Source organism: Pristis pectinata, chromosome 1 (genome assembly GCF_009764475.1).
Source record: "Pristis pectinata isolate sPriPec2 chromosome 1, sPriPec2.1.pri, whole genome shotgun sequence".
Classification (NCBI taxonomy): Eukaryota; Metazoa; Chordata; class Chondrichthyes; order Rhinopristiformes; family Pristidae; genus Pristis; species Pristis pectinata.
Window position 1 is genome coordinate 116,922,375 of NC_067405.1, and position 25,251 is coordinate 116,947,625.

Consider the following 25,251-nt stretch of genomic DNA (forward strand, 5'->3'; position numbering starts at 1 on the left):
AGAGACTAAAGTAGTGAAGTGAACTAGTCTTTGAATGTAGGTTGATACAGTATAATCTCCTTATAGTGAGGGTACTCGTAGATCCTTATGCTAGATAGAACTTAGTCTTGACTTAAGTTTAGAGCTCTCAACATCATCACGCTACCAGAGCAGATTTAAAAACTGAGTATCCTCTGGCAAGTGGCAACTGCAACCGTGTCAACTGTGACACCCAGAACCTTTCCACCATTTGCAAGGCACAAGTCAGTAGCATGATTGGAATGCTCTCCATGTGCTGGCTGGGTGTACTTCTATCAATATTCAGGAAAAACATTCATTCACTCTACCATCAGGATTTGGTAGCTGCAGTATGTAGTAAGTGAAAAATGCATTGTAGTAACTTATTCATGCCACTCTGACATCACCTCTCAAATCTGCTTAAACTGGTGTTTAGGTCTAACCCTTTCTTCGCTCAGCATTCAACCACCAGTGTATCCAGCAAGAGTAGCTGCATACAAGTTAGGAGGCAGAAGTGTTGCCTTTTCATTTAATTCTCCCAGTTGCAGGGATATTGTAAACCAGCATGTCACTTCTGTTGCACCCAAGCACACATTAGTTAACTCAGTGGGGAGGCAAAATCAAACTCAGACCCTGTCCAGTTAGGTACTTATTTCAATACAGTCCAACCCATTGCATTCATTCTTTAATGGGCACTGAAGTACTATCCCTTCAATGGAAGAACAGAGAAATGTTTAGTAAATGCCATACCCTTTCCTTGGTTAAGAACAGACACCAAAGTATAGTTCTGTGGAAACTCATTGTTCTGTTATTGCCATGGGTGCATGACTTTTCATGAGTGAAAACACAAGTTCAGAGTCCAAATGCAGTTTCTTCCCCCTCTTCCCCCCCCCCCCCCCCCCCATTATCACATGATGAACACAAGTAACTTTAGGAGTCCTCCATACTCACTGAAGCTTGTTACCTGCACTCCTTAAAACTGATTTGACTGCTGAATTCAAGCACTCTTGAGACACATTGTGAGGAGTACTTGAAATAGCCATGTCAGCAAAAGCATGGGAGTCAGCACCTATGGATCTTGGTGTAGGAAATGGATAGGAGGATCATCTATGTTAGGGTCCTAAGAGGACACTAAAGTTGAGAATGAATTGCCAAGGAGGGAGATGGCTCTAGTGATCCACTGAGACTTGGTTCCAGTGCTGCAGGAAGCTTAGTGAGTTCACATCGTCAGTTAATGAAAAGGGCAACATTTACACCAGCACATTTATCATTACTCCAACACCTGTACACATCTTGTGCACTATCAACTAATGGTCCATGGTATGCTGATTGTACACAGACATTCCAATAGGTTCACTAACACTTCATTCTTTTTTGAAGGTGTAGATGGTTCACAACTGTAGCAGAAAATTAAGAGGGACCTACTCTTCCCAAAGGCTTCTTATGGGCTTGGCTACTGCAGAATCAGAGATCAGAGTGGAGTGACGATCATTGAGAAAGATGCTACTGTGGCGTACCTTGTCTTTGCATTCTACCTCCCTTATAGCATCCAGATGGTTCACTCATGTCTACCCCTCCACTCACTGAGGATCTGCTTGTGCTTTTCTCATTTGAGACATGCTAGGAATATAGCCACATGATGCAACAGCTGAAAGCTTTTGATCATGCTTGGGACATTACCAGGCCTGCTCAAAAGCTTACATAAGATGTCTGGGTGAATCCAAATCCAACTATTGACGTGACCATCATACATATCCTGGAGGGAATCCTTTCCAGTATTGAAACAGTGGCCAACTCACATGATGTAGTGTCTGTTGACAGAGATCGCAGACTTCAACACCAGCAACATCTATCTCATGTACGAGTGACGTAGTAGAAACTATTTATCAGCCAAGTTCAGCCTGCTGCTACCATGTCATAGATTGCACTGTTACCAGAACTCCTGTGATTTTTTTTTTTGTCATCCAGTGGGTTATTTGGACAATGATGTCAGAAACACAAGTGGGTCTGTAGGTTATGAATTTACTGTCTTCCCTCAGGATGACAGGACATGTGCTCCCACCATTACCACTCGGGCACTGCCCTTACAATTGTCAGTGAAGCAGCCATGTCTATATTACTGCCACGTGATGATGTAGCAAATTCTGTTCTCTCGTCCCTTAACTTAAACACTCCATCCCAGGCAATATCCTGGTGAATCTCCTTTGTATCTGCTCCAGTGGAATTGCATCCAATATTGTGGTGACCAGAACTGTACATAGTACTCTCACAGTTGCTTAACTAATGACTTGTATCGTTGTTCCATAACCTCTCTGCTCTTGTATTCTCTGCCCTGGTTAATGAAGGTAGATATCCTGTATACCACCTTAATCACCTTGTCTACCAGTGCTGTCGCCTTCAGGGATCCTTTTGACTTGTACACCAAGACCCCTCCATGTTTCAGTGCTGCGTGGTCACACTGCTCACTCTGGCCTTCCCAAAACCAGCCCTCACAGGCAGCTTCTCCTTGCAAACCATGGAGTGATTCATTGCTAGGGGAATGCCACCCATATTCCCAGGTAAGCAACAGTCAGGGGAGGGGTTTATTTCCAATTCCTGGCACTGCAATGCGCAATATGTCTTTTTTTTTTAAAAGCACAGGGGATTACATACCTGCAAGTGTTCGAACTGGAGGACCAAGAGTGCTATTGTGAATCCAGGTTCTGGGGGTAGTGATAAAACACAATGATTGGTGTTCATGTGACAATAATCTGGAGCTTTGCTTGCAAAAGGTGACAGACCTTTCTCCCCAATGGCCTTGAAAATCTTGGCCTCTCAGTGGATTTCACCTCAGGAAATTGAAAATGGGGACATGGCTTCTGAAAGATTCTTGGGGGATAGAACCTGAGAAACAAAGGACTGCAGATGCTGGAATCTAGATGAAAAACACAATGACGCTGGAGGAACTCAGGCCAGACAGCATCTGTGGAGAAAAGCTGGTGGTCAACGTTTCAGGTCAGGACCCTTTGGGACTCGGGACTGAGTTCCTCCAGTGTCATTGTGTTTTTCATGGGGGAATAGAACCTCTTGTCCAGAGCCATTCTTCCTCCTCCTCCATTTACTGACAATCCAGCTTTGCCTTTTGCTGCCCTATCATCCTCCTCCCACTAGCCCAGTGGGTTCCAGTATTTAAAACATTCAAATTGAACCAGAAGGCAAATCTATCATGAGCCAAGTGCTTGGCCAAACTTTCAGGAGAATTTCAAATTAGTCTTCAGCCACATTAAATGTGGTGAGCTTGCCTCCAATTCAGTGCAATTAATCAGTGATGCATTTTAAAGTGTAGTTTTAAGACTTGACACCCAGTGTGAACCATGCACAGAAAACCAGTTGCAACTAGTTTCCTGAGATAATTATAAATCCAAGATTTGGTTTTGCAAACTATCCACTGGTTGGGTTTTGTATGTGGACTAATTTCACCTGCGTGCTCTGTATGTCTTCTGCATGATCAAAGATTTCATTATCTGTTATGTGCATGCTGGTCAAAATTTTGTGCTAGAAATTATACCATGTTATTACAATTGCATTTCTAGGCAATTTATATTATGTTTTGGTAAATGTAAACATTACCAATTTTAAAAATTGTTGGTGCATTGAGAGAATTTATTTCAAATTGGTTAGGTAGTTTCTTGATGTATATTTGACAGTAGGGGAGACTTGGAAATCAACAGAATGACTGAAAAGAATATCTTGCAATGACAGGTGACCTGCTGAGGTAGATTACTACAGACAGGAATGGCTCAGTCTCTCCAGTCCAGGGTAACTGTAGTAAAACATCTTCAGTTGTGCTAACTTAATTCCTTCAAAAACAAATTTTGTAGAAAGGGAAAATGTGATTATCAGTTCAAAAATCTTCTATGAGGCCAACAAAAATTACTGATTTAATTTTGAGGTATGTGCACATCTTTCTAACTGCATTTAGAAGTTTAGTTTCATTTGAATGTTCCTATATAATTAAAGGAAATGTTAACACCCTTTTGTTACTATTTCATGTACTATTTGCAAGTTACATTTTATAAGCTGCAACTGTTGATTTAGGTGAGGGAATTGGCTTGGTAGAGTTACTGGGCTTTATTTTCTATAGGTATGTATATATCAGTTGATAGATGCAGTTGATATTGAATTGCTCTTGTTTCTGACTATACAATAAGATTCAGCTCATTTATTAGATTTGAACAGGTAATATGAAAAATCCCAATAGATCAACAAGTGACTGTTGAATGGGAAGCGAGGTCCCTGAAAGTGATAGCATAAAACTAAAGAATGTTTTACTTAATTTTGTGATTTCACATACATTTGATATATCAAGGAGTCCATATGGTGAGATTTATTGGGTTGAGATATTTTCTTTTTCAGCTCTGTGGGTGATGATTTGTTTATGGATTTTGAGTATATATTTGTAGCGGACCTTGTGTTCCTCAGAAAATTATGTGGCACAGAACTCTGTTGCAAGCACCTGACATGAGTATGGAGAGCAGGCAGCTGGTGATGTCAATCCTTGTACAACGATGATTTGATGCAGATAGCTTTAGCCATGGAGTCGTGCCAGGATTGTTCGGCTTGTGGCAATAAAGGTCAAAGTAGGCCTCCACTTCTTGGAGACACAAGAGATTCTGCAGATGCTGGAATCTGGAGCAACGCACACAAAATGCTGGAGGAACTCAGCAGGTCAGGCAGCATCTATGGAAGGAAATAAACAGTTGACATTTCAGGTCAAGACCCTTCATCAGGACTCTGGTTCCTTTTAGGCAGCTCTGGCAGCATTAGGCATGCTGTCTTGTTTGATGGCCACCAGTCTACTCTGGGAGAGGGATGTTCATTGCCTTCCTCTTGGGTGGACAGCAGCAGCCAGTGTAGCAAATGGCTTTGGTTATATATCTGTGTTAGTCAAGGGCCCTTCATCAGAATGGAAAAAGTGAGAGAAGAAGCAAGCTTGTGTTTCAGAGTAGGAGGGATGGAGTTTGCTGAAAGAATAGTACAGATTCTGTTTACCTTCCCACTAATGTTGCTTGACCTATTGAGTGCTCCCAGCATTTTCTGCTTTGGTTTTGAATGTTCAGCATCTGCAGTTTTTGCTCAGTTACTCTGCTGCATTTAAATCAGTATGTGATGCCAAGTATTGATTGATAATTGTTGTAGATTAAATTTTCTGCTTGACTATCTTGTGCCTCAGTAGCCAGCAATTGGGGTGCTGGGAGTTCAGGGCTATCAGAAAGAAAGGTGTTGCTGTAGGGGCATGATGAGATGGGGCAATAAAGGGTGTGTTCTCACACCATTTGCATGTTTTAAATCAGACGTGGGGTTGAAAAGGTGGATTGGAAATGAGCTTGCAATCATCCTCAGTGATGCTGGTGCCATCACAGACCCTAGGTGGCTATTTTGGTGATGGCTATTGCTCTCCTTTAGTTGGAACTGATGGATATTGGATTGGCTGCTTGCGGTCAGCTGGTGCTCTCAGTGATTACCACCTGCTCCTGCAAAAGGGATATGTGAATTTGAGTACATTACAATGTTCTGAATGATAGCCTTGCCCTTTCTGACTGGTGTGTGAGATATGGGGGTGGAATATATGTAACTAATGTGGGAGTGTGATGGAGTATGAATATGAGGACATGAATTATTGGTAGAGGTTGTTAGGTGAGTGATGGGCATAATTATAACTCTAACCTGAAGCAGTGTATGAAGTTAGAGTTATAATTATAGAGATTTGGGATTTATTGTCTTTACTGTTCTAAACTATACGTGTGAGATTGTCTAAAACATTTTTCCAGTATTGCATTCATATTCTGGGTGCTTCACTCCTGGCCCTTGCCCTGTTAGTAACCTTGTCCATGAGCAAAGAGGACTCTGCCCTTCCTGTCCACTTCGACGATCAAGGTGTCGAAGCCACACCTGAAAATCATGTACCTGTACTCTCTTACTGTGATTATGGCCTGTAGCAGCCTTCCCAAAGCATTGTCTCCAAACACACTTGGAATTAATTTCAATGGGCACCTCTTTAAGACGTGCAGCAATGGCTTGGTTCTACAGTATCTAGCTTCATCTGGGGCTAGTCACTCGCAGAATTGCTCTTTGTGAATGTGCTAATGCAATAAACAGTGTGGCAGGAGCTGACTGGATTTTGCTATCATGGCTATGAGGTTGGGGCCCAGATTTTGTGTGACCAATACTGAATCAAACAAACGTGGGTTAATTGTACACTTTTATGAATGCTGCACAGTTTTTAATGCACTATCCAATTTCCCCCTCTCTATATTTAAAGGCCTTCAAGCTTTCTAATATAGAAACATCCTTAATGGGAGGCATTTGCAAAATAAGTTGTTAAATCCCTGCAGCTTTGCCTCATGCTCTTTTATTTTGCCAATGTTTTTACAGTATTCAATTGGATTGCCTTATATAATGCTTCAACAAACTGCTGTAAGCGTTCATAGTAGAGACACAGTCAGCATTTCTGGAATAGCACAGTTGGGGCCCCGTGTGCTTGTTGGGCAGTTCTTTGACTGTTCGCCAAGCTGGGGATGGACACTACTGCAAGCCACAAAGCTCCACCCACTTTTTTCAAGCTCCACTCCTTTCCACGGCAGCTTAGTGTTCTGCGTCATTGTGCTTGTGCAGTTGCTGTTTGTCAGCTGTCTGAAAAAACCAAGACAGCTGCATGGCAGTTTGTGCAAGTGAGAATTCTAGCTCGCAGACAAAAACTGATCTTAAAAACCAACTGAGGACTAATCCATTTTCATCTGAAATGTTCAGAATGTACTGTCCTACTAACTCAAGAGATTTGGAAATAAAAATTGTGGTACTTTGGAACAAGGTAAGCTTTTATTGTGTAACATTTTTAATAATTATTGCAAAAAAACCTCTCTTCCTTTTGTTGTATTGTTACTTTATGTGCAACAACAGTGAAGAGATCCAAAAGGAGACAGTAGTGATAGCAAGATTAATGCAATAGCAAGATTAATGCAAATTCTGGTTTGCCTTTAAAAAGGGTTCAGTCAGGCAGACCTCTTTGTTTACTGTATGCTCTATGGATGTGATGGCATACAGTAATCTGAGTAGGAATTGTCCTGGCTGGATATTACAAAAGGATTGATAAACACAAGAAGCAGGAGCCTTTGAGGAAACAGCAGTATTGATTTTTGAATAAAATGATTTTTGTAAATTTAGAAAAGCAAAAAAAAAGTAACCTCTAATATTGATAAAAATCAAGTTGTTTAAATTGCCTAACAAGTGTCCAGTTTGATTTCTATGAATCCAGCAAATTATTTGTATAATTAGTATCCTATGAAGTTAGAGTTACTCATTTTGTTTTATGATTAATTTGAAAAATGTGCAGAAATGCTGTGAAAATATTCTTTGGGCTCTGTTCAGAAAGTCCAGCAACACCCTTGTTCAGGTGCTTTGTCCAAGTTGCAATATTTGCAACAGACAGAAATTTTGAATTTCTACCTCACTTATTCATTTTTCCAGCAAGTTACCAAAAATTTAAAATTGGAGACTCTACTAATCAACATAGCTGTAACACTGAGGTGGGAAATGTATACAATCAAATTGACTAGATGGATTGTATGCCGCATCAGTGGGAACAGTTGCATGTTACTATTTTGTTAATGGGTCTGCAGTCAACTGTATCAACTTTTAGTTTGATAATTAGTACAGGAGGTTTGCTAAAATCATAAGTAAGTATTATCGCAGAGAAACGTTTTAACATAAAAGATAGAACAGGCCCTTTGGCCCACGATGTTTATGCTGACCATGCAGTCAATTTTAAACTAATCCCATCTGTCTTCACATGGTCTATATTGCTCCAACTCCATCTGCCATTTCTCTGCCCATTTTTCCAACTGATCTATATCCCGCTGTATCCTTTGACAACCTTCCTCACTATCCACAATTCTACCAATTTTTGTGTCATTTGCAAACGTACTAATCAGCTCACCTACATTTTTTTTGTCCAAATATCTAAGATCCAGGCACCGATCCATGCAGAACACCACTGGTCATAGACCTCCAGTCAGAATAACACCCCTCCACCACTGCCCTCTGTCTTCTATGACCATGACAATTATTTATTGGTCTGAAGACTGACTCCAATTGTGCAGCACACATACCTTTTTCTTATAGGAGGTAAAAGAATACACTTTATTTAGAGCTTGTGAATTTTTTAAATTATTTCATAGGATCTGGGAATTGTTGCTATGATCAACTTTTATTGGAGACCTCCAATATGGTGGAAGTGAGCCCCCTTTTGAATTGACAGAAGGGGTATCTATGTAGTAGGCAAATTTGACCTGGAGGATGTTGAAGTTCTCGAGTGTTGTTGGAGTTGCACTTATCTTAGCAAGTTGAGAATATGCCCTCACGCTTCAGATGTGTGTCAGATTGTAGCTTTGGTTGTACAAATATTACTCGTTTGCTGCGGGGATAAAGAACTGAGCCCCTAATGTGGTTGGTTCTAGCCAAGTTTCATGTTGACGCTGATGCTCAGGATATTAATGGTGGAGTATCCAGTGTCAGACATGCAATTGTATGTCAAGAAATAGTGGCTAGTCTGTTACTGGAGATGGTCATTGCCCAGCATGTAGGGGGCAAATAACATTTATGTAACATGTTGGCTCAAGTTGGGGGTTTTTAAGAGGGGCTTGGATGGGTACATGAATGAGAGGAAAATAGAGGGATATGGGCATTCTGTAGGTAGGAGGGATTAGCTATGTTGGCATAACATTGTGGGCTGAAGGGCCTGTTCTATGCTGTACTGTTCTGTGTTCTAAATCTGAATGTTGTTAAGATTGTGCTGCAGGCTGATACAAACAGTTCCATTGAGGAGTTGAGAACTGAGAACTGAACACAGAATAATCAATGAACATACCCACTTCGCATTATCAGAGGGAAGGTCATTGAATCAGCCAAGAATGGCTAGGCTTAGGATACTGCATTGAGGAAAGTGTCCTAGGGCTGGAATAAATTGCCTACAACAATTATAATTATCTTCCTTTGTGCTAGATAAGAGCCCAATTAGTGGAGATTTTTTTCCAATTCCTATACAATTTGACCAGAGTTCCTTGATGCCAGATTTGGTTAAATGCTGAGGCTGTTTATTTTCACCTCTCCTGAAGAAATTGGTTATTTTGTCAATGGCCACAATAAGGTCTGGAGCAGAGTGGTTTGGGAGAAACCAAATTGACCATTGCTGAGCAGGTTATTGCTAAAGTAAATGTTGCTTGTTAGCACTGTCAATCTTGTGTTACTCAGCAGAAGATTGACAATAGATTGATATGTGGCTAGGTTGGATTTCTTTCTGTTTTGGGATATGATATGCCTGGGTACTTCTGCATTCTCTCCCAATTGTACCATGGTGCAGCTACCTCTGGCAGTGTATCCTGCTGGTGGAAGGATGGGGATGTTAATGGTGCAGCCTGGGACATTACATAAAATGATGATTTCCTAAGTATGAATATGACTTTATTTCTTAATTTCTATGATAGCTTTCCCAAATTTGGCAACATTCCCCAGGTTAAGATGATTTTGCAGGGGTTACTGTGCTGGGTGTGTCTTTATAGGGCTGGGTGTGCCTTTGTAATGCCCAGTGCCAATGCCACATGTTTAGTCTGCTTTGATTCATAGTACTTTGGCACAACTGAGTGGCCATTTTGAAGGGCATTTAAGAATCAATTGTGTGCTGTGTACCTTGTGTAACAAATGGACTAGAATGGTTAAGGGTGGCAGATTTCCTTTTCTGAAGAACATTATTCAGCCATGCTGTTTTGATGATAGTTTGGGATTTCCATAAGCATCATAGTTTATACTATATCTTAGTATGAAATTTATTTAATAGAGATTAAAACTAATACTTTGCTATCATCTTGTGGACAAAATATGTCATATTAAATTTTCAATAATTATAGCTGGATAATTCTGTACCTGTCATTTTTGTTTTAAATTTGTAGATTAGCAGAGGTTGTATGAATTAAATTTCTTACAAAAGATTCTGTTGCAGAGGAAATGCTCAAAAATGTTGAGTAAATCTTTCATAATTTTAAAAGCTTGCTAGAAGATACAGATTACATGGTAGGAAAGGATGCAAAATACTTTGATACAACAGTTAGTTGACAAATTGGGGGTTGGGTGGAGAGAAATAAGCCTTAAATCTGATTTTCTTCAGATTTTTCATAACTGTTTTGAATTGAAATAATGCATGTAATCGCTTAATTTGAAAGGTTATGTTTCAAATGTTATATTAGTAGGGGATTGAACTAATGCCATCATTTTTTAGAAAAAAGAAAAAAAGTAGTGGCATTAATCTCAGGTTCTCATTCCTAGGGTTACTGCTTATTTTCCTCTAGCACCATCTACCCAAAAGCAGCCAAACTACTGTAAATGATTTGAATAATTTAAGTGCAAATTGCATCCAGTGCAAATTGATTTTATGAAACAAAATCATCATGCTTAAAGCCAGCTCAGTTCACAGGACTGGCCACGTCCCCAGAGCAAATTAATCACTATGGTGAGCCTCAGTTAACTGTACCTGTTTGTGGACCTCAAGCCATTTTTTAAAAAATATATAAATGCAAGGGTGCTAATAGACACCATTTAAATCTTTCTTCAAGTAACTAAGAAACTGATTGCTATAGACTTTGAATCTAGTGGATGGCTCAGTACTGTACCTTTAAATGTTGTTTACAAATAAGTTATTCATTAAATGGTTTTGTTGGTGATAACTAGTATGAATAAAACTTCTTCATCTAAAGGAACATTTTTAATGTCAAAAACATTTTTAGTGTTGCTACACAATTGTATTGGCTTAGGAATAATTTAGCATTCAGTAACATACAAATTCAATTAACTGGAAAGTTGACTAAAAAATTCAATTCAGAGAACCCAGCACAATTTTGAGTGCCATTTGCATGTAAGTTGCTGATTTAAATTGTTTCAGCTAGCTGTTGCTCATCTTGGTTAGAACATGTTCTTTCTTGGATTACCACCTAAACCAATATAGTCTCTTACCTGATTTAAGAATTTTAGTTGAATGGTCCCAATACAGTTTTTATATAGAACAAACTTGATTACAAATGTTTCATTGATTTAAATGGGAATGACATAGTGACCTTGCACAACAAACTAATTTATTGCCTTTGCCCCAGGTTCACTAGTGAAACATTTGGTTGATACAAACTCAGTTGAAAAGTGTGCTTTGGATGGGTGCTGAGACATTTGTCATGTATAGAAATGACTTGGATGAGAATGGAGGTAGTATGATTAGTAAATTGTAGACAGCATGAAAATTGGTTTAGATAGTGAAGAAGGTTGTCCAAGGATACAACACTGGAAAATTTTGCAGAGTGATGGAGATAGAATTTAATCCAGACAAGTGTGAGGTGATGCACTTTGGGAGGTCTAATTCTGTTAGGACATAAAGTAAATGGCAGGGCCTTGGGAGTGTTGATGTAGAGCGGGACCTTGGGATGCAAGTTCAAAGCTTGCTGAAGGTGGCAACGTGGGTTGATGAGTAGTGAGGAACGCACTCAGTATGCTTGCCTTCATAGGCTAAGGCATTGAGTACAAGAATTGGGACACTACACAATGGGAACAATGTGGAAGCAATAGAGAGAATGCAGAAGAGATTTACTAGGATGTTACTTGGAATGGAGGGGCTGGTGTCATAAGGAGTGATTTGAATCGGCTGGAACAGCAAAGGACAAGGGGTGATTTAGAGTTTTATAAAATTGAGGGGCATTGATGGTCAATCTTTTTTCCCCCCAGGGTAGGGCAGTCTAGAACTAGCGGGCACAGGTTTAAGGCGACAGGGGAGAAACTTAAAGTAAATCTGAGTGGTAAATTTTTCCACACACAAGGTGGTGAATATTTAGAATACACTGCCAGACGAGAAGGTGGAGGCAGATACAATTACAATGTTTAAAATGTGTTTGGCAGATACTTGGATAGGAAAGGCAGAGAGGGATATTGGCAAATGGGATCAGTGTAGATGGGCATCACAGGATGGATGAGGTGGGTGAAAGGGCTTGTTTCTGTGCTGTATATTTCTATGGTTGTATATGTTTTGCAAGTCTAAAACTGTTTGCCCCCAGGAAATGGAAGAAATCTGCTATGACCTGAACTAGGATTTTAAAAAGTGGTGTGATTTAATTTCTGTAATGTCAAAGCCTTAATGCATCTGTTGCTGCATCATTTCAGATACTAAGCAGCAATGAAGTTTACAGTTCTTTTCCCAAACATTGTGTACTGACAGCATTGTTAATGATAAGATTGCTTGTTTATATTTTTGTCAGATTATTTCTGCACTCTGCATTACTGTTCTATTAAACAGAAATTGTGCCTGAATCTGTGACATTAAGCATTGTAGACTGTCCATGTGAGAACTGTTGGAATTATTCCAGATCTTAAACATCATTCACCCCTTCCCCAAGAAACACAGAAACCTGACAGAGATCTAGAACATAACAAAATGGTTAGATTGCCTACTGATAGGCTTTGCATTTCAACAGGTTGGAAAGAATGGGTACAAATTGACTGCATGCGAGTCACTTTCAAAAGATACTGAGCCTCCAACTACACCACCAGCTGTGTGGTGGGTGTGATTCTGTATGTCTTCAGGAAGCACCAAGAGTTGTTCTTGACTAGGCTTAAGATCGTATCATATATAAAGTGGCTTGACACAAGGAACAAGTGATCGGCTTCAGTTGCCCAAGGTGCCAGTGGAAGAATTTTCCAAAGTATTTTTCTCTTACTAGAGTTGTGTTTTTTTTTAATCATGCCCCAGAAACTGCATGTGAAAAGATAGGAATTGGACTTTCCTTCAACCAGGGCATATTACATATCCAATAAGCCGAGCCCAACCTGCTTGGGTTCAACTTATTGGATATGTAATATTCCCTGGTACTAAAATGAGTGAGTGACTGGGAACATCAAAGCTTATTCACTTTGTTGCCTGAACTGATGTGTTTCAAATATTAACTGCCAAATTATTTTTTTTAAACCACCATTATATTGTCATTGCATTAAAGTGAACTGTTGTTGGATAGTTTTAAAAAAAAAGTTGAGTAAAACTGCAGACAACTGGATTCCAATGTGATTTGGTGATTATTTGTACTGATTACTGCATGTTGTATTTGCCCTGACTGCTGACTTTCTTTAGATGAAAAGTTTTTTTTATAACTAGTAAAGAAGCTTAAGGAATGGTTTGCATTAGTAGTGTAGGAAATCTGGTTATGACATCAGAATGTGGCATAGGAAAATGAAAAACTGACTTTTTGGGATTCAGTTTGAGTTATGTGAGAGCCAGAAACATTTAATTTAAAAAGTCAGAAGTCTGTGAGAGCTATTTCTGATATCATTGGTACCCAAACCTGCAAAATTAATCGTAGGACATGGGTTGGTGTTAAAAGCGAGACTGTCACTTGCCTCCACATTAAAGTAATAACAAGTAATCTATTAAGTATAGACTAGAAATAACGCTGGCTGTACTGTAAGTGTTGTGGGATTCAACATCAAATCAATATTTCATTTATTGTACTTTCCTCCCTTTTGTTTATGGTAAGAAACATGGATTTTTTTTTTAGAATTTTAAAGAGCTTAAAGCAATTTTCATATGGTGATTAAATGGAAAATACTGGTAACTTGGATAAATTTGTTCTGGAAGTTTTGGCATTTAAATAATTCTGTGAATGTTGGTGTACAAATTGAATCCTTTTTTTTATATATACTTTTCCTTTAGTTTGCTAGATTGGGTTGAACTCTAGTTTTCCAATGGTGCTTGAGCTTGATTGTTCCAATTGTTTTTAAATGTGTTCAATATTGGTATTGTTTTTCTTTCAAAACTGTAAAGTAACAATGTTCAATGATTTATTAGGTCTTGTTAACTAAAATTTAGTGAAAGAATAGATATTCAATTTTTCCTTTTTTTCCCTCTTTCTCCCAGATTCATGTTGGCTAAAGGACTGAAGCGCAAGCTTAGTGATTACGAAGAAAACATGGCTGGTGTTCCTGGTGCCTTTGATTCTACTCCAGGGCTACCCTATACCTTGCAGAGACAGTTAGTGCTTAACATGTGCCTCATCAAATTGCAGAGCTGTAGAATGCTGGTAGAACCGAACTTGCACCGTTCAGTTCTCATAGCAAATACTGTACGACAAATTCAGGAGGAAATGAGACAAGAGGGCAGTCATGAGGCCTCCAGCAGTTGCAATGGACCAAATCCAATTCCAGACACACACATACCATGTCAGGGAGGTACTGAATTAACTGGATCATCTGTACTCAATGCCTCGCCAGATTTGAATGGTTCTTCAGATTTTTCAGAAAGCCAGTTAGAGAATTCTTTAGTGTTGGTTTCAGATAATGACATGTCATCTGCCATTTCATCAATCCTCAAAGACTTGGATTTCATGGAGGACATCAGTCCATCTCCTTGCCCAACACCTGCAGGTGAGAGTGATGTAAATGTACACTTACCTTTTGAAGACCGGCCCCAAGAAATTCGGCCTGTGGAAACTGTATTTGGCTCTTTTGAAATCAGTAATTCAACAAGTTATCTAACAGACCTTGCTTTCGATGACATATTTGAAGACATTGATACATCCATGTATGACTCAGATTTGTGTTTGCTTCCATCGACGTCTGTTAGGTCACCACCAGCTACTGTGGATGATGTTCCAAAACCCTTTCAGTTATGCAATTCAACATCGGTTAATGCCATTCAGATTTGTCGAGTAGACTTAAGTGATCTGGACCACATCATGGAGATTCTTGTAGGATCTTAATTCGTCATTTGGATGCTTGAGTTTTGGGTGCTTGTCTTCCTTATTATTTCAAATGGCGTTATCTGCACCAATGCTGATGGAAAAAGCCACCATCTTAACAAACTACAATTCAGTCTTTTCATCCTAACAGTGTAAATAGTACAACCGTCAATTATTTTAAACATAAAAACCTTGTAAACAAAAGACTACAGGGAACAAACAATTAGCATATGGATCTTGGAAGGTGAACTGTATGCTAGTGTTGACAACTTCTGACTTGCAATCCAGAAATGTGGACATAACCACTTGGGTTATTTTTTTATGGGATAAGATTGTTTTTATGAAATTAATGTACTCCTACAAGACAGAATATTAATTCAATCACTAAGTTTTAAATAGGGACTAATTGTTTTTCTGCATACCAACGACAGTTTTCCGTCTATATTGGAAGTGTGGGAGGAACTAATATTCTGAAATCATTTTGATGAGCACATTTATTCTATCAACTGGAGCACGTAATGCGTTATTTCCCTGAAGGTTTTTATATGGTATTCCTATACCAACAAAGGCACCTTTTATCAAAAGGTTACAGGAATGTTTTATATGACATTTAAGCTATTTATTTTTTTAGAATTTTATACTCTAAATCTGTGTTTGTTGTCTTGTTTGGTCTTTATTTCAAGTCTGACATGCTTTGCTGTTGGATTTGGCTTACACTACCTCTTCCAAGATCTAACAATAAAGCTTTGTGAAAGAACATTACACTGTACATAAGCAGATAGAGCTTTGGATTTTTAATTTTAAAATGTTTGTGAGGAAAGCTTTTTAATTTATCCAGAGCAATGCAACTTCAAATCATGTTGAAACCAACTTCAATATTTATATTTTGTTTTATAGTTGTAAGGAAACATTACAGCATTATGGAGAAAACAACATTTGCTTGATTTTAGGGATTTATTTTGAACTGAGCATTTAAGACTAAATTAAGCACATTCAAGAACTACATACTCCAGCAACTGTGCCAGAGAATGTTTATATAGTATTGTAACTGTAGATATTCTGGCCTGTAAACAAATGTATTGCATTTTTATTTCTATGTTTCCTAAAATGAACTATCCAAAGCTGGTCTGTAAATGAAAGAGTACAAGGGGATGCACATAGTGGGGAATGAGGAAACCTACGTGAAAACTAAACCAGAGTATTACTTGGTTTGGGGAAAGTCTGAAATGGGTGTGACTGGTAATTATTTAGGTGCACCAAATTTTGTAATTTGCACACCAAATTGGACATTGCAATAAAATAAGAAGCCAAAATTTATCCAATACATTTTTTTAAAAAAAGGGAATACTTGCTAATCTTGTATCTGATTCTTAAATCCATGCTTTCTAATGGTCTGTACTATTGATATAAACATTCATAATTTAAGGTCACTGCCAAGCCCTTGAACAAACAATTGGAGAAAAGGATAATGTTTAATGATAGAAACAAATTTGAATTGTATCAAGTTATTTCATACTCTTGAGCATCTAACCATTTCTAAAAACGTTACCACCTTTACATTGTACTGCTTAGTAGTAACATGGGCAAGATAGAAGTGCTGACCTATTAATTTAACATGCGAAATGATGTTGTGCAAAATCCAAATTCCTAGACAGACAATTAGTTTGCTGCTCCTAATGGAGGGACAGCTTCATTATCAGAGTTCCTGTCTTTCAGGTAAGGTGTAAATCTAAGCTTTAAACAGTGGTCTATTTAAATGAGACTTCTGGCATTTTGTCAAGCAATCCCACGTTAACCAGCACCATCAAATGTTATCAGCTATTAAGGCTACACAACTACTGAATTATGCAAAAAGTCATTTATATAAGACTGTGGGTGCACTTCTCAAAGTAAATCATTGAAAGCAAAATGTTTTGGGTTTGAATACTAAAATACAATTGTTTTTCATTTTGTCTGCTCTTCATCTTATCGGCCCTTTTCAGTCGACTTGATTCTCCTTAAAGGAGAACAGGAGAGTCTGCGCGTAGCTCGAGTGCTACATCTTTGGACCTAAATCAGTTTTTAAATATTTTTTAAAAAAACAAGTTAATTCTAGTCTCTTGCTCTGCTTAAATCAGCTGTGTTATGTCCCTTTTGTACAACTACTAACTCAGGGCTGCACTACACCTCGAAGACAGTGCTTCAAGGTTGTGAGAAAGGCACTCTATGAATTCAAGTTCTTTTTTTTAAGTCACAGAGGAATTGGGATTAAGCATTTCTTCTTTTCCCAAGGACAGCAACCAAGAGAACACTTCTGAGGGGTGATTCTATTCTGCTTTCAATACTATAAATTGCAACTGTTAGTATATACTATCTCATGCGTTCTGGATAACTCTCTCTTGCATTGTTATTGGAATGAGAGCAATAGTGAATCTTGGAAAGATGGAAAGTGCCCCATTCATCACATTTGGGTACTACAGATGCTTTTAAATGTTCTATGAAATAAGTGGCATATAGCTATAACATTTAAGTTGCATTATGTTATGTGATAAATGGCTGATAAGCAGTTTGATGTTTAGATAAGTGGAAGTGTCATTTGTGCAGGAATATTTAGTGAAAGGTGATTGTGATCTTACACTAGCATGTCAGACTAGGTTGTAAATCAACCCTTCCTGCATGAGGTTTAGATTGATACCTGCAATTGGAATAGTTGTTACAGTATATAAAATTACGATAAATCTGTAACTGTTTAATGTAGACTTTTTTTTGTTCTTTCACATCTTTCCCTACAGAATTGCCAATTCATCTAATAGCACATTTGACCACTAATCACCTGCCCCATAACTTCATTTAGATGGACACTTGTTCCTCTTGGTATTAAAAGGACATGTGATATCTTGTACAGTGTATATAAAATTTCTAACATGTCATTGACAAACCAGTTTCTAATTCCTTAATCAAGAGACAACACATTTTTGCTTTTGTCTCTCCTGCCTCCAATTCCACTTTATGCTACAGGACTAATCATTATGTCCAAGCTGTGAAATTGTGCACAAAACTCTTATTAATCTGTAGGCTAGCACCTGAATGACCTATTCCTGTCAAGTGCATTGTAAAATCAGATGCAAGAAATCTCCACTTCTAGAATGTTTGAGTGTGCAATAAGTTGTTTTGTATTCTGTTGAGTAAAATGTGCTTTCTTTATGAACATCCTAAATTTAATTTGGCTTCAAGTCACTAGAAGAGTAAAATGAACTAGAAGAGTACTGCACTTTGATAACTAAATTTATGCTAGGTTATATCGTCATTTGACTTATGGAATTTTTGCATCTTCATTCGTTACCCATCCTACAGTTAGTTTCAACACAATCTAATATTTTTCACAAGTATGAAACAAATTCAGATATTTAAATTTTGTTTTAGATCGTGAAATTATTAAGATCTGTTGTCTTAATAGGGTTTGAGAGGAAGAGTCACTTTTTGGTTCCTTCCTAACTTAAAATTTGATCAATTTTTAAAGCACACCAGCATTTAAATGAAGGTTTACCATGGATGAAAACTTCTGGAAAAAGGAAACTACTTGTAGCAATGGAGGTGAAAGCTCAAATGTCTAATCTGTAACTTGGTGTATATATAATACATTAAAAAAAATCTCAGTATTTAAAGGAAATCTGTGGGAGTTATGACAATGCATCCTCAGGAAGTGACAATTTTGAGTTTCCTGAGGTACTTAAAACAACCAACACGACTGACCTTTTAAGGATGCTATCTCAGTCTGATTTTGCGCACGTTCACCATAAAATTCCAAATTAGTTCAAGCCATGGTGTTTTGGTGAAATATTTCCAGTAACCTAATACACTAAATGTTTTGATTAAATTACCAGCATTTGTTCTGTTATCTATGAAGGAGACAAATTTGCTATTTTGTATTTTCATTGTTAAAAGTACTATATTTCATAACAAAGCTTTAATTTAAAAGGACAAGGCCAATTCCATAACTAATGCAACTTGAATTTCAGCTAGTCTGCATTGGTATCGTTTTTGTTTGTTACCACTTGTTCCAGCACTGAGATTAAGCATGGTGTAATAGAATTGATTTTCTCAAACATGCATAGTAGACTTAGTATTCTATTTCTGTTTTTAAAATGAGTAATTTTGAATGACTTAGAAATTTCAGTGTTTCCACTTACTACTCTTGCAATATGTTTGTAACAGGTCAGTCATAGTGAAACATTTGCATTTTTTTCCACTGTTGAAAAATAAAGTTCAGGTAAATCACTAAATAGTATTTGTATTCCTACTGAAAAATATCAAGCGATGTGAAGTTTCATTCACCAATATTTAACACAAATTTAGTAAAGGAGCAACATCCAGTTATGAGTTCACAAGATCCATTTCCTTATGCCCAACACAAACATCCACAAACAAGCCTACACTTGTAATGAAATGACTGTGTGCAAGATAGTCTGGGATCACAGGCTACAAAGTGAACAATGAACTAGACACTAGAAATAGATTAAGATCATGCACTGCTAAACTGCACTGACTGACAGGAAGTATAAGCGCCTTCTCCTGAACATACACAACTGTGGGGACTGAGTAAACCAGTATTAATAGGTACAATTATCACATGGGTGAGATCTCGCCTAGCTATGTTTTGCTCAGACAGATTGTTTTCAAAGCTGTCTTGTTTAGGACATGTAGAATCCTGCCTGAAAGACATGCTCCCTGTAAACTCAATGGCCCTTGCAAGATGACTCTGCTGTATCATGCAATAAGGTTCACAGGTGAAGTCTTGTCAGGCTGACTCTGTCCAATAATAGTGGCTGAAAGCTCCAGGTCAGTTTTGCAGCCCGCTTACTCTGCTTGTTTTACCATTGCCTATCTGAAGCAAGTCCATAACACTTCTCATTATGATTATAGATATTTCTCAAGTAGAAGTTGTGAAAGGCACAGCTATATTATCACTTAGAACAAGTGCTCAACATATCTATGATTAAAAATTTTTCACCATCTGAATTTAAATTGATGGTGTCCATCTGTGCATGAATCCTGGCCAGCCCCAGCAGTTTTCACCCTATCTAATCTCTCCAACACATTTACTGAGGAGACAGTCTAGTAATGTCCAAAGTATATTACAATTTGCCAGTATTGCAAATTTCATATTCTTTCTGTGCATTGGTACCATTTGACTCTTGGAATATCCATATGTACTGTATGTACAAGACAAACTATACCCCAATGATTTCTCTCAACTGTGGCACTGGCTCCTTTACCAATTTGCTTGTTTAAAGAATACCAGATGAATAAAAATTTCCTTCAGCTAAATATTGAAAGGAGTAAAACTATCACGTTCAGCCCTTAGCAGTTTTTGATTTAGTGATCAACCTATCCCTGGGAATTGTCTAAGAGGATGTTCACATTACACATCCACACAATTGCTTGACACTGATCCAGCTGCTGATTCCACCTCTTGGCCCAGAATATTCCTCACTATATACCATTACCATCAAGCCAGCAGATCAACCCTAGTTCTAAGAGGATACACAAGGACATGTCAAAAGCGCACTACCAGGCATGCCTCCACACAAGGTACCAACCTGGAATGGCAATAACTTGTTGTTTAGGACTACATGCATGCTAAGCAATTCCACAACTTTGGAGATTAAGCTCTGCAGTCCTGTCACTTCCAGTCATGAATGATGCTGGACAAACTAATGGGGAGGAAATATCAAGAAAATCCCTATATTCATTAATGACAGGTCCAAACATGTGAATGCTGAAGCATTTACAACCATGTTCAACTGAAGTGTCAAGCTGAGCTCCCTGTCAAGAGTCTTCACACAACTCCATCCATTCTATATAGAAAGCCTTTGCTGTATCCAAGGGATTCTATGGGCCAGACAACATTCTAGCTGTGTCACTAAACACTTGCTAGTCCTACCTCCAGTTATGCTAGCACCTTTGGCAACTACCTGAGTAGATGGAAAGTTGCCAGCTTTGTTACATTCACCAAAAGCAGCCTTTGTAACAAAACAAAATGAAATCAATGTGAAAATACACTACTGGTTGAAGTCAAACCTCACACATCAATAAGATGGTGGTATTTGTCGTCAATCATCCCAACTACAGGCGTTCCACAGGGCAGTGTCCCTGGATCAGCAATCATCAGCTGCTGTGTCAATAAACTTTCTTTTATCATAATATCTGAAGTGGGTTGATTTACCCTTTGCACAAAGCACTATTTGCATTTCATTGGAAAATGAAGCAATCCAAGACAATGACTATCTGCAATAGGCATGAGTTTTGTCAAAAGACACATTCAATGGCATTGTCATCACCATTTCTCATCATCAACATGTAGTGAGTTGACCACAACCTCAGTTGGACCAGCCACATAAAGACTGTGGCAAAAACAGGTCGGAAACCAGTTGTGTTGCTGTAAGTGATTAACCTCATGCCAGCCAAACACTTTCCATCATCTATAAAGCACAACTCAGGAGCATGATGGGAGATACTCCACTTGCCTAGAGGAGTACAGTTCCAACAACAGAAAGAGTTCAGCACTATTCCAAGACAAAGCAACCACTTGATTGTCACCTCATCCACCTCCTAGTCAATTATTCCCTTCACCTCTGGCAACACTGTGTATCATTTACAACATGCACTGCAGTTACTTACCTAGGCTACTCCAAGAGCATTTTCCAAACACATGACTTCTATCAAGGAGGACAATCTTACTACCTCATGAGCAATTAGAGATAAGAAATAGATATTCACCTCCTCTACAATGCCCACATCACTTTAAAATGTCTACCCCATTCATGGACACTTTGGTTCATTATCCTAATCCTACCTCCCGACTGTCACAACTAGAAGACCTACAGAGATTCAAGGCAACTTTCTCCATCATCATCACCTGCTTTCTGCAAATGGCAATGGCTTATATATATGCAACCATGCCACTATTGCATACATACTGACAAGTATTAAATATTAATGGAAAACTAAATCTCAGGAACTTTTACTAACCCTTACAATTCTATTACAGTTACTCTCATTTCATATTAGAGGAAAAATTCCTTTTCATATAGCATCTAGGATAATCATTAACAGATTAAACATTTAAAAATAAAAGAAGTAAACTTTCAATCTCAGCGTCTAGAAGAAAGAGTCAACCAACGAAATCTTACTGCACATAAAAGTATACCAATAAAAGTCAAGAACAATGCCCCAGATACTTGATCATATGTGCTGTTTTTCCACACTGCACACCCTCACTTGCAAACAAATTTGATTATAAATCTTGATCACATCATTACTGCATGCACAGTGCTACTCACAGTTTAGGTGCTGTGTGGCCCAGCTTCAGATGCACCATTTCACTATGAGCAACAAGTCTGGAGATGGCCGACAGGCTACAGCATGGATATTACTGAGTAGCCCTGATGCAATCCCAGATGCTTTCATCCTGAAAGGGAACAAATGATTTGTAGTCCAGGGAGTCTTTGCTTCTCCCCTGGGGCGGGGCTTCAACTGGCCTGACAATCTGCAGGAAGATAGATTGCTGGAATCTGAAAGGATAGAGGCACAAGCGTATGCTCATGCTGAAAGGATAGGCATTTTAAACCATCTGCAACATGAAAGCCAGAAGAGATTGCAAAATCGCAGTGGGAATGAGATGTGAGAAACAATATTATATGTTTGACTATACAGACATCCTCCATCATCTCTGCTCCACCGCAGGCCCCAAGACAGCTGACCCAATGATTGCCAGACATAGATCACACTGTCAGCCTGTTGTCACAGGCAGTGGTTATGCACTACTCTTCTATGCAGAAAGGAATAAGATTAGTGTCTTGAAGTGAGTTTGTGTAAAGGGTTAGTTACCCATGGTTGAACTAGCAAGTTGTGGGATGTATGTATGTATATAGCAATATGCAAGCTGTGAGGTGTGTGTATATGAATGCTGGAGAAGTACAAGTGTGTGGGTAGGGTAAGGCAGTGGCCAAAGGCACTGTTGGATGATGGAGGTATGGTACAAGGAGCTTTGCACAAGCCCGGTTTCTCAGTTGTTGGTGAATAGCATTTGACAATGAGTTCACGGACCTTGAATATATGTAGGAAATTCTGAAACTGTGACCGATTCTTAGGGACTTTAATATTTCTGATAACCTCCTTCAAACAGTGAATGAAAATGAAAACAAACTACAGATGGTGAAAATCTGAAATAAAAACAGTAAAAGCTGTAAGCACTCAGATCGGGCAGCATCTGTGTTAACGTTTCAGGTCTGAGACCCTTTGTCGGTCCCCCAAAATGCTTCACTTTGTATCTGGCACTTAGCCTCCAGGTGCAGGAAGCAGGGTCTCCTTCCATCTCTCTCTCTTTGATTATGATCAATAATACAACATTACTGCATTTGACTATAATCTCTAATACAATTTCATTGAGCTACATGCTCTAATGTCAGGTTTAACATCACTGGTGTAAACACTTCCTATCCTGCATAAGGACAGGATGTAGTGAATGAGCACCTCCCTTTCAGGTGCAGTCATGACCTTAGTCAATGTCTGTTACATTTAGCTGGCGTAAGGGACTCAAAAAATACTTCCCATTATTGTACACTAATACAAAAGCAAAGTCTAGGAAAATAGCCATTGTTTAAAGACTTACAGTGATAGCATGGACAAATTTCAGGTACAAGCCCACCAGGACAACTTGACACAGGCCCCTCACTCTGATATTGTATCTCACTTTCTGCCAGTCCAAGTGAAGTTCTGGGTCAAAACCCAAAATAGTGACACATGAGCAGGCAAGAAAGGACATGCTGGTTCAGCATTCCTCTCCCACATCATCATGGGCCCAAATGGTTGATTACACTATTGTTGATTTATCTTTCCACATGACTCAAACTAGGCTTTGTGGTCCTTTGCATCTCAGACACATATATAGCTTCCCTATCGTTGCTCAAAGTAGGTTTTAGATTTCAAAACAAACCTAATAAAAGCAGACTGACATCAGTGATGGCCCTTTGCCAAACAATTCCTAATAAATTGTGTAACTTGTATTCTCTCTCTCTCTCTCTCACACACACACACAAAGTGAAAACAAAGCTTTATCAAATGATGTGTATTTTACCCTCACCAACATTCAAATCTTGCTCCAATATGAATCTCAGAAACAAGTTAATTTCCTGTTTACCAGTATGTGGATTTACACAGCAAAACCATAGAACCATACAGCACAAAACAGGCCCTTCGGCTGACCATGTTGTGCCGTCCACCAAACCACCCTCACACTATCTAACCCGTTCCTCCCGCATATCCCTCTATCTCACATTCCTCCATGTGCCGATCCAACAAACTCTTGAACCTGTCCAATGTATCTGCCTCCACCACCACCCCAGGCACTGCATTCCATGCACCAACCACTCTCTGGGTGAAAAACCTCCCCCTGACATCTCCCCTGAACCTCCCACCCATAACCTTAAAGCCATGCCCTCTTGTCTTGAGCATTGGTGCCCTGGGAAGGAGGCGCTGACTGTCTACTCTATCTATTCCTCTCAATATTTTATATACCTCTATCATGTCTCCTTTCATCCTGCTCCTTTCCAGTGAACAAAGCCCTAGCACCTTAAGCCTCTCCTCATATTCCATACGCTCTAATCAGGGCAGCATCCTGGTAAATCTCCTCTGCACCCTCTCCAACGCCTCCACATCCTTCCTATAATGCGGCAACCAGAACGGAACACAAGTGTGGTCTAACTAGAGTTTTGTAAAGCTGCATCATCACTTCGCGGCTCTTAAACTCAATCCCACAACTTATGAAAGCTAACATCCCATAGGCCTTCTTAACTGCTCTATCCACCTGTGAGGCAACTTTCAGTGAACTGTGAATATGAACACCCAGATCCCTCTGCTCCTCTACACTGCCAAGTACCTTGCCATTTACCTTGTACTCTGCCCTGGAGTTTGTCCTTCCAAAGTGTACCACCTCACACTTCTCCGGATTGAACTCCATCTGCCACTTGTCAGCCCAGCTCTGCATCCTATCAATATCCCTCTGTAAGTTCCGACAGCCCTCCACACTATCCACAACACCGCCGATCTCAGTGTCGTCCGCAGACTTACTAACCCAGCCTTCCACCCCCTCATCTAAGTCATCTATAAATATCACAAAAAGTAGAGGTCCCAGAACCGATCCCTGCGGGACACCACTAGTCACTGCCCTCCAATCCGAGGGCACTCCTTCCACCACAACCCTCTGCTTTCTACAGGCAAGCCAATTCCTAATCCACACAGCCAAGCTTCCCTGGATCCCTTGACCTCTGACCTTCTGAAGCCTACCATGAGGTACCTTATCAAACGCCTTACTAAAATCCATACAGACCACATCCACCGCACTACCCTCCTCAATCTTCCTCGTCACCTCTTCAAAGAACTCTATCAGGCTTGAGAGGCAAGATCTTCCCTTCACAAAGCC

General features: G+C 39.1%; 1 protein-coding gene across 2 annotated transcripts in view; it reads left to right on the top strand.

Annotated features, from left to right (window-relative positions):
• Positions 1-19,048, top strand: part of si:dkey-177p2.6 (uncharacterized protein LOC568712 homolog) — a 42,030-nt gene extending 22,982 nt beyond the window's left edge. The window contains exons 1-2 of one of the 2 annotated variants that reach the window (XM_052017764.1): positions 6,729-6,847; positions 13,970-19,032. In XM_052017764.1, the coding sequence (XP_051873724.1) occupies positions 13,974-14,810 (837 nt within the window). In that variant the 5' untranslated portion in view covers positions 6,729-6,847; positions 13,970-13,973 and the 3' untranslated portion in view covers positions 14,811-19,032. Of the gene's footprint in view, positions 1-6,728; positions 6,848-13,969 lie in introns of those variants that run through there. The other variant, XM_052017774.1, reaches the window with a different exon arrangement.
• The last annotated feature ends 6,203 nt before the right edge of the window (positions 19,049-25,251 follow it).